Here is a 15,521-nt window from a genome sequence, read left to right as displayed (position 1 = left end):
GTTTTTTGTATATAAAATCTATTTTTTGCATTTTAAATTCATTTATATATTTATTAAACATTTTAAAATCTATAAAACTTTTTTAAGATTAAAAATCATATATATAATATTTAAAATTTTTTTTGTGGTTATAAAACGTTTTATGTATTTTATATAAAAAATATAAATTTCTATATTTATTAAACATTTTTAATATTATGAAAACTATTTTTTGTAATTATTTAACATTTTAAATATTTTTAAAACTATTTTTTGTAATTATTAACTGTTTTTGTGATTTATTTAAACTATTTTTTAATTTTTATACTATTTTATATTTATTAAAACTAATTTTGTATTTATAAAACATTTTTTTTATTATAAACACTATTTTATTATTTTTTGTATTTATAAAAACTATTTTGTATTTATAAAAAGATGATTTCATATTTATAAAAATATTTATATTTATTAAAACTAATTTTGTATTTATAAAACATTTTTTTGATTTATAAACACTATTTTATTATTTTTTGTATTTATAAAAACTATTTTGTATTTATAAAAAGATGATTTCATATTTATAAAAATATTTATATTTATTATAACTAATTTTGTATTTATAAAACATTTTTTTATTTATAAAAACTATTTTAGTTTTTTTTGTATTTATAAAAACTATTTTGTATTTATAAAAAGATGATTTCATATTTATAAAAATATTTATATTTATTATAACTAATTTTGTATTTATAAAACATTTTTTTTATTTATAAAAACTATTTTATTTTTTTGTATTTTAAATATATTTTCTATTTCAATTTTAATTTTATATTTTCGAATTTCAATTTAAAAAAATAAATTTATATTTTTTTTTTAATTTTGGAAATATTCCGAGGAAGTGTATCCCTCGGGATATTCCGACGACATCTTCCTCGGAATATTCCGAGGAAATTCCGACGAACATGTGGTCCTCGGAATTTCCTCGGAAATTCGTTTCCTCGGAATTCCGTCGGAAATTTCCGAGGAATTTCTGAGGAAAAATGAAATTCCGAGGAGTTATTTCCGAGGACTTTTTTTGTCGGTATGTCGTCGGAATAGCGTTATTCCGACGACATACCGACGATATTTTCCCTCAGTATGTCGATGTTTTCTTGTAGTGTTTTAACCACTAAAATCTTTATAAACACCATTATATTTTTCAAATTGGTTTTCTTGATTTAATCATTTCAGAGGATACTAAGCGTAAAAGAGGAAACAAACATTTTTATTATGGATAATCCTACTTTAGAAACTAGAAAGTATTAAAAAACAAAAGAAAATACAAATTTCACATAAAACAGAACATAACAGTCTTCTTGATATCAAACCATCTTTTTCCTTATGTGTTCAGACTCATTTCGACAACATGACAAAGATCTACTCAGCTCGCAATTTCCTTCTGAGGACATAAGCATACTCGACAATCTTGTCAGAATCAGCTATTGACATAACCACGCTCTCTCTCTCTAAACACCTCTTGGTCCACTGAGTCAATTTTGGGAACTCTGCTTCGATACTGAACTCACCAAACTTCTCAATGGCTTTGAACCAGCTGTAATATCCCATCAGTGCAATGTCTACGAATCCGAAGACATCCCCACCATAGTAAGTTTTGTCTCCAAGCTCCGTTTCAAGTGTCTTGAAATGTTCAAGCAATTCTTTTTTGGCTGTAACTTGTTCTTCCCCCGTTGTTCCCCATACTTTCCATGATGGGTCGTAAAACTGAACACACACGACACAACATCAAAGTCATAGATCATTAGAAACTGTTGGATGATACGAGTACTTATATATATATATATATATATATATATTTTTTTTTTGAGTACTTATATATTTAATTCAAAGTGATCAAAAGAATATTAAAAGATCAATATCGAAGGAGGAGTTTTGACCTTTTTGTCGATGAAAGCACCCCAGAATCTAGCTTGAGCTTTCTGGTAAGGATCAGAAGGGAGGATAGGATATGTATCGGACCAAACCTCGTCGATGTACTCGAGCTGGATAAGAGGTTCACAGATCTGTTTACCTTTGTGGATGAGAACCGGAATCTTCTTGTGAATTGGATTCGTCTCGATGAGCGAAGATGTCTTCGCCCTAGGGTCTGTCTCCTTGTACTCATACGCCACTCCTTTCTCAGCCAAAGCTATCTTCGTCGTCCCCATCCCGAACATGCTTGGCCAATAATCAAGAAGAATCACTTCGTCGGCCATTTTTTTGAGATCCAGTTTAGCTCTGTTTGAACACAAACTGTTTTTAACTATACCCACTTACTATTATTATCTTTCTTGAAAATTTAGAATGAAGATATGAGATTAGTAGTTTAGTACCTTCTAGTTTTTTTATATTATAGTATCCCCGACCACGAAATAAGGGTTTCCTAGTTTAGCGCTAAACGTAACATGACATGATTATCTTTTAGTATTCTGTTTCTAAATTATAAAATCCTTATAGAATATGTGGACTATGTTGTTCACGTTTACGCCATGACTTAATTATTTCTTACATTAAATGTCAAATAACATTACGATTCAGATCACACTATATTATTGAAGAGTTTTTAAAATTAAAGTAGTATTGTACGTATTTTTAATCTTAGAAAGTGCCCTATTTGCATAAAGCAAGGCTACAAAGTTTGACTTATAAGATCATCACGGTCCGTGTACTCCCATTAAAATCTTTAAAAAAAGTGTTTTTCTATTTTTTTAACTATTTTTTTTTGGATTAAAAAAAAATCTAACTGATCACGAACCATCATATATCAGTTGAGCCCGCGAATAATTAACAGATTCCACGGAATTGAATTCTTGGCAAAAGAATTTAAGAGCACCAACTTGCACAAAAACCTAAAAATCGTAAACTCCATATAATTTTATAATAATTTTTTTTAAGGACTCCAACTAAAGATTATTGGTGGACTTGCTCTAATATGAATATACGATCAACTAAACCATTCCTTCGGTAGTAGTTCAAAAAAAAAAAGCCATTCATTTAGTATAAATTTAGTGAAAGAACGTCTAAGGTTTAACATCTTAATATAATATGAAACCAAAAGATGAATTTTTGTGGTACAGGTTTCACCTATAGCCGTTCTTCTAGTGTACTTAGTCTTGGATGCTTGCATTTAGTTATTGGATCTAGCCTATTCGGCCCGAAACAATAATCACGCCGGGCCAGGTGGGTTGAACCATTGAAGCATTTATCTTATTGTAAACCATCGGTGGATGTTTACATTATTATGATGACTCCAAAACAGAGCAAAAACACGACAGAAATTGAAAAAGGGTAAAAAAAAAAAAAAACAGACAGAACAGAAACTAAAATGGAACACATCTATTCCATACCAAGTCTTTTCTTAAGCTCAGGAACGTACTTAGTGATCTTGTCTGGATCAGGAAGAGACTTAGCCACACTCTCTCTTTTCAGACACCTTTTAGCCCAAGCAATCACCTTTGGACACTCCGCTTCGATGCTGAAGTTCGCAAATTTCTCATATGCGTCAAACCAGCAGTAGAACCCGATCAAGGCTATATCAACATAACCGAACGTTTCGCCTCCAAAGTAAGCCTTGTCTCCAAGCTCGGTCTCTAGCGTCTTCAGCACCTCGATGAACTCCTTCTTCCCCGCTTCTTGCTCCTCGCCTTTCCCTCCCCAGAGAACCCACGTCGGACCAGACACCTAAACCACAATTGTTAATCAGATTAAACCAAACACTAATCTCGATTTTCTTGCCCTATGAAATCTTCTCTTACATTTTTTCCGAATGAATGTTAAATTTATTCAAAAACCAAACTACTTCATTTAACAATGAGATGTTTTACTGTAAATTATAATTTTAAACCAAAATATTAAAAAAAACCTTCTCTTTCTACCTTCTTGTCAATGAAGTCTCCCCAAAACTTGGCCTGAGCTCTTTGGTAAGGATCAGAGGGAAGGAGTGAGTTTCCCCCTGGCCAAGTCTCGTCGATGTACTCGACCTGGATGAGAGATTCACAAACCGGTTTACCATTGTGGATGAGAACCGGGATTTTCTTATGAACCGGGTTCATCTCGAGGAGAATCTGGCTTTTGTTGAATAGATCTTGTTCTCTGTGCTCAAATTTGATGTTTTTCTCCTCAAGAGCAATCCTCGTCCTCATCCCGAACGCACTCGGCCAGTAATCCAGAAGAATCACTTCGTCTGCCATTTGTTTCTCTTGATAATTAAGCTCTCCTCACTGAGATCTTTTATTTATTTGTTCTGTGCAAAGTGTAGTGTATGATGAAGAGAACCAAGTTTCTTTAATTTATAGCGGATATATGCGAAACATAAACAGCGGTCGCATTTTGCTTGCTAAAGTCTTATTTATATTAATTCTCTAGATTAAATTATGAAGTTAGTGAAAATGATATATTCAGCCAGTTCAAAAGTTTTTTTTTCCTTTTATAGTTGATGAAATTAATTCAATCTCTGACTTCGATGTCAAAGGGTTTGTACTTTGCTATGTTGAACTTTCATTTTGAGTTCTTCGATTAGATTTTTAAAACTAAACTAATTTTTAATTATTCAGTGAAACTTATACTTTGTTTTCTGATACATCTTTGATAAAAAATTAAATCAAATACTATTCGAGAGGTTAGTGACGGGCAGAAAGTACTTATTTCGGTGGACCTACTCATTTTAAGATGTTGACCACGTGTTTCGCAAGAGAGACGGTTGATTACGCCACTGCTTACGTCATCGTAACTTTTGACTCTGGATTTCAAACAGCGGTCAACGCCATGGATACTTTAAGGACACATTTAATTTAATCAAAATAGTGTAAATCAATAGTGTAAATCTTAATAATTTTGACTAACAACAGTAAGCAACTTGAGTAATAAAATAGCTGTTTGAAGAAAAAAAAAAGACTAACAACAGTAAGCATGTTATTTACTTTACTGTTCATAAAATGATAAAAAATATTGGGAATTTTAGAATACATTGGGAAATGACTATATGAGCTAGTTTTTGTTATATCAAATTTTTGTAATAGAAAACCACATGGATCATAACATGTGAGTCGATGCTAGAACTTTGGAAGACACCACAAACCGTGAAAGGTAATTTTTATATAAATAAACAGTTAAAGCTAAGTAAGTTTATATTATGGAAGTTTTGTAAAGTTTAGCGTGTTTTGAACCAATCTAACTGCAATCATAAGAAATAGAATAACTGGACTGCTGTAGTTTCATGATTTGACACACATCCTTTATTATAGACTTTTCAACGTATTGAAAATTCATTTCCAAATACAGTGAAGATACAAAAAAAAACCGACAATCAGATCAACACTTACATGCACTTAAACAACCTCACAGAATCACATTATTAAGCAGAAATAAACTTTAGATAGATAGAGAAGACACAACAAGAGCAGACATAGTACAACAGAACACCATAAGAGGATCTACTCGACGCCAAGACGCTGGGAAATGAACGTAGTGACCTTCTCCGACTCAGGCAGGGTTTTAGCGACGCTCTCTCTCTTCAAACACCTTTGGGCCCACGCAGTCAACGTTGGACACTCTGTTTCGATACGCATATTCCCAAACTTGTTGTAGACTCCAAACCAGCTGTAGAACCCAATGAGAGCTATGTCCACATACCCAAACGTTTCGCCTCCGAAGTAATGCTTGTCTCCAAGCTCGGCTTCTAGCGTCTTGAATATATCTATTAACTCCTTGGATGCTTCCTTCTCCTCACCTTTTATCGCCCAAATCCTCCTCGCCGTAACATTCACCTGATATAATCCATTTTGGTTATAGAAGTTGCAATATTTGGTGGAGAAAAAAAATCAAACCAAACCAAGACACTTAAACCGAAACCAGTATATATTTTTACTAAATGAAAATACCTTTTTGTCGATGAAATCTGCCCAAAACTTGGCATGAGCTCTTTGATAAGGATCAGAAGGAAGGAAGGGGTTTTCACCGGGCCAAGTCTCGTCGATGTACTCGACCTGGATGAGAGACTCACAGACCGGTTTACCATTGTGGATGAGAACCGGTATTTTCTTATGAATCGGGTTCATCTCGAGGAGCAAGGAGCCTTTATTCCATAAATCTTGTTCTCTATAATCGAACTTGACTTTTTTCTCCTCCAGAGCGATCCTCGTCCTCATCCCAAACATACTCGCCCAGAAGTCCAGAAGTATCACCTCCTCTGCCATTGTTACTCACTAAAAGCTTGTTTTTTACTTTCTCTTACGTTTCTTTAGCTAATATTGTGTTGTACTGACTGAATTGAAGAGAACTGTAATTGGTGATTTATAGGGGTTCTGAATCGCATTTTGCTTGCCCTCGAATAATAAGAAATTGTATTATATATTGAGGAGAATTTTGATTCGACTACTCTAGCTTTTTGTCGTATTTTAAGCATAGTCAAGAGACTAAGACTATTATTTTATATTGTTGTATTATACTATCATATAGTTTAGTAATGTTATTGAATACTAGGATTAAACCCGCCCTACGGGCGGGTGAATAATTAATTTAAATATATTAAAACGTATAATTTATCACGTCAAATTTATCTTTTTATTTTACAAATCATAAACTTAATTAACTGTTAAAATCATAAAAATATAATTTTTTTAAAAAAGTTTATTTTAGTTTAGCTTATATCGATATGTCACATTGACTATTTTTAAAAATGAAACATATAACTAATAGTTAAATACAATGTTAAATTTTCTAAATTCTCATTCACTTTTATACACAGTCACACACAAAAAATTAAAATTTATTATCATAAACTAAGTTTGTCATACATTTGCTTTGTAATGAAAACTTGTCATCTGTCGACTCGAAAAAATCGTTTCTTTTTTCTAAGAACAAATCATTTTCTCTTCTCTTATGTGCGTTGCCTCTTGAATTTTTTTGCGAAAAAACTCCACTTTCACACAATCAGATTTTGAATTGTGAGTTGTGTCAAAAAAAAAAGATCTCTCTGAGTGATTTAGAGACTTCAGGATAAAAAAAATATTGGTTCACAGAAGAGTAGTGAGTTGGAGAAGAGTAGTGAGTCGTTTCAAACAGTTTCAGCGCATGTTTTCTCTTCTCCTTAACCTTTCTTCTTACTCTCAAGCTTGATCATGTTCTTTTTCAATCAGGGTAGTGAATTTCTTTATTTCTTTTTTCGTATTTGCTGCCTTGACTTCTCTTTTGTATAGCCAAAATTGGGATAATTGTTTGAATCAGTTAATGTGTTTTTCTGATATTGAGTTTTGACTAAATCTAGTTTGGATACAAACTATAAAAATTGGATCCATGCGTGTTTAGCGATTTCTAAAGTAGAAGCCTTTATCATCATTTGACTTTGTCTTTTGCAGATTTATATTTACACCATTGTGGCCGTTTCTTGTTGTGATTTCATCTCTTCTCATCTTTGCATTCTCTCTTTTTTCATCTTTTTCATATCTTCTTCTATTTCTGTATGTTTCTTTATTAGTGTGATTTTATTATTTTAGCTAAAAATTACACGTCAAATTTATCTATTTATTTTATAAATCATAAACTTAGTTAGCTAAACAGAATCTAATTATTTTAAAAATCAAATCACAAACCATAAAATATAATTATTCTTTCAAGTTTGGTCTAATTTAGCTTCTAACGATGTCACCTCGATTATTTTTAGCAAAGAAACATTTAACTAATAGTTGTAGCTTTAATCTAAATCTTATGTTAAATTTTTAAAACTGTCCTTCTTTTTATACACAGTCACACACAAAAAATAAAAGGATATTATCGCAATTAAGTTTATCATCATCTGCTTTTATCGTGGAAACTCATCATCTTTCGACTAAAAAAACAGTTTTTTATCTAAAAATAAATCATTTTTCTTCTTTTATGTGTTTGCCTCTTGAAAATTTCCTCGAAAAAACTCCAGTACACATAATCAGTTTTTGAATTGTGAGCTGTGTCAAAAAGGGTCTCTCTCATTGATAATATGACGAACAAAATCATCATATGTTTTGACTCTAAAATTCATACTTTCAGCCCACATGCAGGTGAATAAACAATAAAAATTACTAATAACTAATAATATGAAATGTTGCTTAGTAATTGAGAAAAAAATGACATTAAAAAATGCTATAAGACAGACAAATATTGAAAACATTAATGTTTCTCGCTCTTAAATTCATATTATGATTGTGTTCAAAAAAAAAAAAATTCATATTATGTATATTTTTCTTCTATTATTGAATTTATTTGCTTTTACTTTTCTGACATTTAAATGATATTAACATGATATTATATACATTAAATATAATATAATTTTGAAATTTATATTATCTCCTCTTATAAAACATAAATTTAATGTTTTCCATTTTGTTGCGTCGTATTAACGAAAATATGTTTTTAACCTGAATTGTAAATTCAAATATAAGAAGAATATACATTAATGTTTTTCATGTGAATTTTTAAATTTATATTTTTAACATAAATTTACTATTTTTATCTGTGTATATAATTTTGAGAGTTATTAAATAATTTATCAATAATTTGTATGTACTTAAAAATATTTATGAAGATTAATTAAATTTTTTAATAAATATATACGAAATAATATGTTCTAGTAGATCAATATGTAATGTAACCAAAATATGTTTTATCCGAAGTTCAATTTTCCAAGTGATTTTTTTTAATGAATCATATGTTTCATATTAAAAACTTATTATTGGAAATGTTTGAGAAAAATTGTCATCAATTTTGAAAATATATTTATACTGTTCGTTCATGAATATGTTTAGGTGTTTTGATTTTCTTCCAGGTCGTATTTTTTTGTTTTCAGTTTGGTTCTGGTTATTGGTTTGGATAAAACAAAACCCGACAACATGTGTCACTTTCTTGTATTTATGCAATATGAACATGTCCTTTGCTTTATGAAATTGTAAGCCTTAAATTCGCTATAACAGATACTCTGAATAAACTCAGATGTTGATCATTACATCCCAAACAACTATAGACAAATATGCTAGAAGTAAGACTAATCCAGAAAATACCATCAAGCATATCATGTATTTCACGGACTCACACTCTTCTAAACATCTGTCCCATGTACCTGCAATGTATTTATATGAAAAAATTGTTTTTAGTAGGACCAAACATCCGTAATGTATCAAAGCGTATAAACCTTGACATTTTTTACCTTTCAAACATAGTTAAGCAGCTTGTGGATTAGTATGTGGAGAAATATGTAATGTTGATCCATTCACGATTCTGAGAGAATCAATGCTGACATCATGGTAGTACCATATTGTGCGCACAGTTCATAAGCAGAATTATGCCATCGCTAGAACAAACATTTGATTGGTCCGCTGGTAATAGAACTCCATCTAACCTGAACCTACAGCTCTCAAACCATTCACTGAACATGAAATCCTGCAAAGCTAGGCTCTTGAGTATTTCTCTTTGTTTAAGGGAAGTGACCTGTGAGAGATGTGAAGCACTGAAGATTGTATAAAGCTCTCCAGATTCTACTCCATGATCTACTGAGTATCCGCATAGCATGTTTCCCATCTCTTCTCGATCTGATTTTGCATCAGGGCCTTCACGTGATCTTATAATCATCTAAAGATGATAAAAATAAACACATTAAAGTTTATATAATCACAAATGAAAACATCATTAGAAGCTTTACACTTACCTTTTAAGTTCGATTGTTTTAGAAAACTCTCAGTGCAATCAGCTCCCCAAAGAAGTCCCTTGTAATTACTTTCGCTCAGACCATCAGCCATCCACGGACACGACCATAAAACATGGTTAAGAGTTATATTCCCATCATCATTCTCGCCAACTTCTCTCCTGTAAACCCTGTCAAGTTCCTCTAATGAACCCAACAATAAAGTGCTATCTTCATGGACCCGAGAGGAGCTTTGAAAGAGGCCGCCATGATTTGTGTAGACACATTATCTGCAAAATCAGATGCGAAAGGTAACGTTTTGAAACAATCGATACACTTGGAATGTAGCACTGGACCGTGTTCACCGTATCTGTCACATGTCTCTTTCAAGAAACCAAACTCTTCTGCAGAAACTCTTGTTTCTGAGCTTCCACTAAGTAAAAATACCCTCGCAGGCATCAAAATCTGTAGTTATCAATCAGAATCTGAGCTTCCACTAAGTAAAAATACCCTCGCAGGCATCAGAAACACTTAAAGAATCTAATTAATTGTAGAGACTATATATAAGTACCATCGAAGCTAAGAGATTGTATCATCATGGTCTCACCAGATGCGGCTGATAAGCTCCTCACCGTTCGGATCACCAACAACACTACTCTCCATTTATCTTCCACCAACTTGGAATCATGAAGACGACACCGTACCGAGCATTCTCTGTGGCATAAACTTCAGCGTATTTGAATTCACATCGCTCTGCTGAACTTTAGCTACATCCTTAATGTTAGCCACAACATAAGAAGAATACAAAGAAGAAGATATGTTCAAAGAAAGAGAGTATCATCACCTCCATAATCAACACCAATAATGAGTTTCACCACAACGGTCTCACAGATGGGTTTGAGGAAATCTGCAGGTGTCTTTGTGGTTCCGGAAACTCTTAACTCCACTTCCACTCATCTTACTTTGTTAATCTGAGAACGATCCTTTATGCAATTGCAAACACAAACTGAGAACATTGAAGGAGGAAAAAAGGGAGCTGAAACGAACCCTTGTAGAGTATTGATGGATCGATTAAGGGGAGAAGACGAAGTGGTAGAGGAGAAGGGAAAAGACTCGCGACTTCAGCTCCGTCGCAGACTTAGGTCTAATCAAATGAAAGAAGCCCAAACCTAACTCAAACGAAGCCCACACATCTAATTGCATTGAAAACAAACTTTAAGCCCATATCTAAAAACGAAATGTTCTGATTGGTTGAATATTTTTAGTGACGTGGCATAGCTGAGAGTTGAGATTATCCCCTTTTAGTATTGTATTGATACGTAATATCTTCATGAGATTTGTAAATAAAAAGGTAAAAAGTTAGTTATTCAAAATTCTTTTGTTGTGCTCAAAATAATTTAGCACATAATCTGTTATGCTCAAATAAGTTGGTTACTTCGTACTTATGAGTTATGATCCATTTCTCCTATAATTGCGTTTGCTTAGGCCACTGCGTGCGTCATCATCGCATTTATGAGTTATGACGGTGGATACTCGAATTAATCACGGTTTTAATAAATCAAAATCTGGATTATACTCGGCACGGTTTAGTAATTTTAGAGCGTGAGTTTCACGTAAGAATCTTTAGTTCAACACTTCGAGTTCGAACACAAAGTTCTCTTCAAACTAAAAATTTCTGCGTTGACTCCGGCGAACAAGCGTACGACGATGATAATGAAAGGGATTTCACTTTCTCAGTCGAATACTTTCCATCCAAACATCAAATTCAATCGATCGAATCCTCCTCCGATCAACATTATCAATCCAATCCTCCGCGTTCCGAGAAGATCCCTCCGTGTTATCTCCCTCTCCGTCGACCCATCGGCAAATCAGAACGCTAAACCCACCGTGAAACCAAACGCGCCTCCGCTGGTGGTAGTGGGATCCGCGAACGCCGACATCTACGTGGAGATCGAAAGACTACCCAAGGAAGGGGAGACGATCTCGGCCAAGACAGGGCAAACGCTCGCCGGCGGGAAAGGCGCGAACCAGGCGGCGTGCGGAGCGAAGCTGGATTATCCGACGTACTTCGTCGGTCGTCTGGGAGAGGACGCGCACGGGAAGCTGATCGCAGGTGCGTTGGGGGGTGGGTCGGAAGGGTGTGGAGTTCGCTTGGATCACGTGAAGTCGGTGAAGGACGAGCCGACGGGGCACGCGGTGGTGATGCTGCAATCGGACGGTCAGAACTCGATTATTATTGTTGGTGGTGCTAATATGAGAGGGTGGCCTGAGAAGATGAGCGATGATGAGCTTGAGGTTGTTAGGAATGCTGGTGTTGTGTTGCTTCAAAGAGAGATCCCTGATTCCATCAACGTTCAAGTTGCTAAGGTCAGATCGATTGATGTATTGTTCGTATAAAGTTTGTGACTTTAATCGTTTCCAATCTTGATTACTCTCAAAGTTAGGTACTTTAGTGAGAATACATCTTGTCTTTTGCAAGTAATGTTTGAAGGATGCAGCTTTAGGTGTAGATGATACAATGGTGTCTTGCAAAAGATGTAGGATTTGGAATTGGAACATAGATTGATCATATGGTTGTGTCATCGTGTCTTGCAGGCTGTGAAGAAAGCAGGTGTTCCGGTCATCCTGGACGTGGGAGGAATGGATACGCCCATTCCGAATGAGCTATTGGATTCCGTCGACATCTTGAGCCCGAATGAGACTGAGCTCAGTCGCTTGACCGGAATGCCTACTGAAACTTTTGAACAGATTAGCCAAGCTGTTGCAAAGTGCCATAAGTTGGTATAAGTTCCTTTGGTTAATCTTTTTTTTTTAATGGGTTTTGGGTTGATAAGGTTTAAGCTATGTTTTTCCTCAGGGAGTTAAGCAAGTTCTAGTGAAACTTGGTTCCAAAGGGTCTGCGTTATTCATAGAAGGGGAAAAACCGATCCAGCAGTCAATTATACCGGCTGCGCAAGTGGTGGATACTACAGGAGCCGGGGATACTTTCACAGCAGCGTTTGCAGTGGCTATGGTAGAGGGCAAGTCACATGAGGAATGCTTGAGATTTGCTGGTAAATTAGTTGTATATGAACTCTTAGGAGTCGAGTTTTCTAACCCATAAATCATTTTAGTTTTGTCTCATTTTCGGTTTAATGGTTCTTCTTTTTTCCGGTTCCTACAGCTGCAGCTGCCTCTCTATGTGTCCAAGTAAAGGGTGCAATACCCAGCATGCCTGATCGAGCATCCGTCTTGAAGCTCCTTCAATCTAGTACTTAAAACTGATACTCTTTCAACTCAATCTTCTTACGGATAAAAGCTAGTCAGGTCACGAGAGAAGAGGTTGAAGCTCATCAGTGGTTGCATTAGTTACACCAAATCAATGATTGTGAATAATGTGTCTTTTGTCTCTTTGAACATCAACTCCTTTTAACTTGTCTTGTGAGTGGACTGATTTCATTATTCTCAAAGAGTCAAAGTCTCCAACACAACGTTATCATTGAGAGATATCAAATAAAAATGTCATATTAAGCTAATTCAATTTCTCTTTGGAACTGGCTTCTATGATATAATCACATTTACACCAGTAATGAAATCATACCAAAGTCAACTATGGACAGTATTCAGTTCAAACAACTCGGAGGAAACATCTTGCCACGAGCAGAACCATTAACGTACTCACACAACGCGGTGGCTGGACCGTCAGATCCATTATGTATTAAGTTGATGTCAATTAACTGAATATCTTTGCATGGAAAGCTTTTACTGCATTGCAGATTTACAGCCACTTTGTTCCTCGACGTTCCCCAAATATTCTTGAACGTCACGTTTCTTATCTGAACATGAGAATCCCCCTGTCATGATCTAATCTGATTAAAAAAATTGAAAAAAGTAAGAAAGATAAGACTGTTTCTTGCGTTAGAAGCTTACTAATTTCGGGCAGGGTGGGTAAGGACAATACTTCTGATCAATGTTGATAGGATGTCGGACATCAACCATCTTGATATTCTCGTACAAGAATCCCGAAACTGTGATCTCAGCAACCGAACATTCCCATGTCTTGAACCTTATACCGTCGCTTGTCCCGTTGAAAACCGTGTCCCTAACCGTAATATCCTCCACATTCTTTTCTTCTTTGTGCTTTCCCAAGCTTCCGACACTGATCCCATGTCCAGGACCACAAGTGATGTTATGGATATCGAAGTTAGTGTTTCCCGAGAGGATTGCGATACAATCGTCTCCGGAACCAATGTGACTGTCCCGAATCTTAACGTTGCTGGACATACCAATCTTGATTCCGTCAGTGTTGGGGCTGTTTCTAGGAGCCGTTACGTTGACGTGAGAGATGTTGAAATGATCTACGCAGAAGAAGTTCAAGTGTTCCGATTTGCTGTTGAGTGATATTAGTCCATTGATTCTTGATTTTCTCACGAAATCGAATGCCATGTTCTGCAAAATTATTAGAGATTAGAGAATATAGGCTTTTCTTTAACAAATATTTTATCAAAATTTAAATTTAAAACGAAAGACGAATATCGTACCGCTGGTAGTCTACGATTCATGTCGAAGTTAGTGGAGGACCAAGAACGACTTCCTTGGCCGTCGATAGTTCCGTGGCCGGTGACTACGAGATTGTCGACGTATTGGAAATTTATCCAAGCGTCTTGTTTGATATGCTTGGGATGTAGAGGAGCCAGTAATAATCCATTGTTGAAGAACATAGTTTTACCTTTGCATGGTCCCTTGAACATGACAGCACTCATATAGAACTTTTTTCTTGGTATGTAAATTTGATTTCTTCCACTATGTGCGCACGCATCTTCCCACGCTTTTATGAATGCCTGAAACACCATAGTGAAAAGCCAAAAAAAAAAAAAAATTAAATATTGTAGATCTTCTATACTAATACAAAGGATTTTTTTTTTTTTGTCTTCGTATACCAATCTACTAGGATAAGACCCGCGCCTTGCGCGGGATTAAGTTATTATTTTTATTATATTTTGGAGAATAAAACAATAGTTTAGCTTCATTTGGATTAGGGGTGTTCAATCCGGATATTGGGTTGGTTTCGGTTCGGTTTTTTTCGGTATTTCGGTTAGTAAAATATAACTACTATTCTAAATCCATCTTTACTTTGACTTTAGTCTTTCACGTACTTTTGAAAGATTTCAACTGGACGACTAAATTGATCAGCCAATCTTGTCGGTTTAAATCATTAGTATTTATATATATATATATATATTTAGTTTGAATATTTATTAAATAAAAATTCATATGCGTTATATTTTATGATCATTTGTAATTTATTATAATAAAAAAAATAATCTATTGATCACAAAATTTTCAGAGTGAGAATATTCAAATTTCTAATAATATATAGACGTTTTGAAAAATTCAAAATATAACATATAAGAAAAAATATAAATGTTTTTATTATATATTTAATGTGATTTTTTAATATCCTTCAATAATATAAAATTAAAAAAAAAACTAAGATACTAAAATTGTTATCAAATATTTATTATTCATAATAATTAATTTTGATATATACGTTAATCATATTAGGTAATTTCGTAGCTTCTAATTAAGGAAAGTGCAAAAAAAATTTGGTAGATTATTTATCAATTTGATAGTTAGTTTAATAAAAAATATAATGTAAGTTAAAATAAACCAACCTATTTTTCTAAGAATAGTAGTATATTTTATATAGTCATTTATTAAATGAGAATTTATAATCAAACAGTTCTATGATCATTCATATCATTTTATAACTGAATATTTAAATCATCGATAACAAAATTTTCAATGTGAAATCTTTAATAAGTTTATAATTTACAAATGTTTTTGAAAATTCATTGAAATTTTAATATTAAAA

At 33.7% G+C, this 15,521-nt stretch overlaps 5 protein-coding genes across 6 annotated transcripts; 1 reads left to right on the top strand and 4 right to left on the bottom strand.

The window, feature by feature from the left end:
* Positions 1-1,229: 1,229 nt before the first annotated feature.
* On the bottom strand, positions 1,230-2,507 carry LOC106351342 (glutathione S-transferase U26-like). 2 transcript variants are annotated; one of them, XM_048782391.1, is made up of 3 exons: positions 2,352-2,507; positions 1,917-2,256; positions 1,230-1,743 (listed from the first exon to the last, which is right to left on the bottom strand). In XM_048782391.1, the coding sequence occupies exons 2-3, from the start codon at positions 2,232-2,234 to the stop codon at positions 1,399-1,401; spliced, it is 663 nt and encodes a 220-aa protein (XP_048638348.1). In that variant the 5' UTR covers positions 2,235-2,256; positions 2,352-2,507; the 3' UTR covers positions 1,230-1,398. The 2 variants fall into 2 exon arrangements, with proteins under 2 accessions (XP_048638348.1, XP_013646604.2); XM_013791150.3 differs by having other exon boundaries at positions 1,917-2,444.
* Positions 2,508-3,199: 692 nt separating this feature from the next.
* On the bottom strand, positions 3,200-4,335 carry LOC106346708 (glutathione S-transferase U25-like). The gene is made up of 2 exons (XM_013786120.3): positions 3,894-4,335; positions 3,200-3,699 (listed from the first exon to the last, which is right to left on the bottom strand). The coding sequence occupies exons 1-2, from the start codon at positions 4,206-4,208 to the stop codon at positions 3,355-3,357; spliced, it is 660 nt and encodes a 219-aa protein (XP_013641574.1). The 5' UTR covers positions 4,209-4,335; the 3' UTR covers positions 3,200-3,354.
* Positions 4,336-5,229: 894 nt separating this feature from the next.
* LOC106346709 (glutathione S-transferase U24-like) lies at positions 5,230-6,347 on the bottom strand. Its single transcript, XM_013786121.3, has 2 exons — positions 5,898-6,347; positions 5,230-5,783 (listed from the first exon to the last, which is right to left on the bottom strand). Exons 1-2 carry the CDS (start codon positions 6,210-6,212, stop codon positions 5,451-5,453), a joined length of 648 nt encoding a protein of 215 aa, XP_013641575.1. The 5' UTR covers positions 6,213-6,347; the 3' UTR covers positions 5,230-5,450.
* Positions 6,348-11,212: 4,865 nt separating this feature from the next.
* LOC106346713 (ribokinase) lies at positions 11,213-13,182 on the top strand. Its single transcript, XM_013786126.3, has 4 exons — positions 11,213-12,034; positions 12,263-12,448; positions 12,525-12,720; positions 12,831-13,182. Exons 1-4 carry the CDS (start codon positions 11,375-11,377, stop codon positions 12,923-12,925), a joined length of 1,137 nt encoding a protein of 378 aa, XP_013641580.1. The 5' UTR covers positions 11,213-11,374; the 3' UTR covers positions 12,926-13,182.
* Positions 13,183-13,419: 237 nt separating this feature from the next.
* LOC106346714 (exopolygalacturonase) lies at positions 13,420-14,509 on the bottom strand. The gene is made up of 2 exons (XM_048782389.1): positions 14,188-14,509; positions 13,420-14,095 (listed from the first exon to the last, which is right to left on the bottom strand). The coding sequence occupies exons 1-2, from the start codon at positions 14,497-14,499 to the stop codon at positions 13,565-13,567; spliced, it is 843 nt and encodes a 280-aa protein (XP_048638346.1). The 5' UTR covers positions 14,500-14,509; the 3' UTR covers positions 13,420-13,564.
* Between the last annotated feature and the right edge of the window lie 1,012 nt (positions 14,510-15,521).

This window comes from Brassica napus, chromosome A6 (genome assembly GCF_020379485.1).
Source record: "Brassica napus cultivar Da-Ae chromosome A6, Da-Ae, whole genome shotgun sequence".
In the NCBI taxonomy this organism is placed as follows: domain Eukaryota; kingdom Viridiplantae; phylum Streptophyta; class Magnoliopsida; order Brassicales; family Brassicaceae; genus Brassica; species Brassica napus.
The sequence above is the reverse complement of the archived record's forward strand: the minus strand, read 5'-3'. Positions and strand labels throughout refer to the sequence as shown.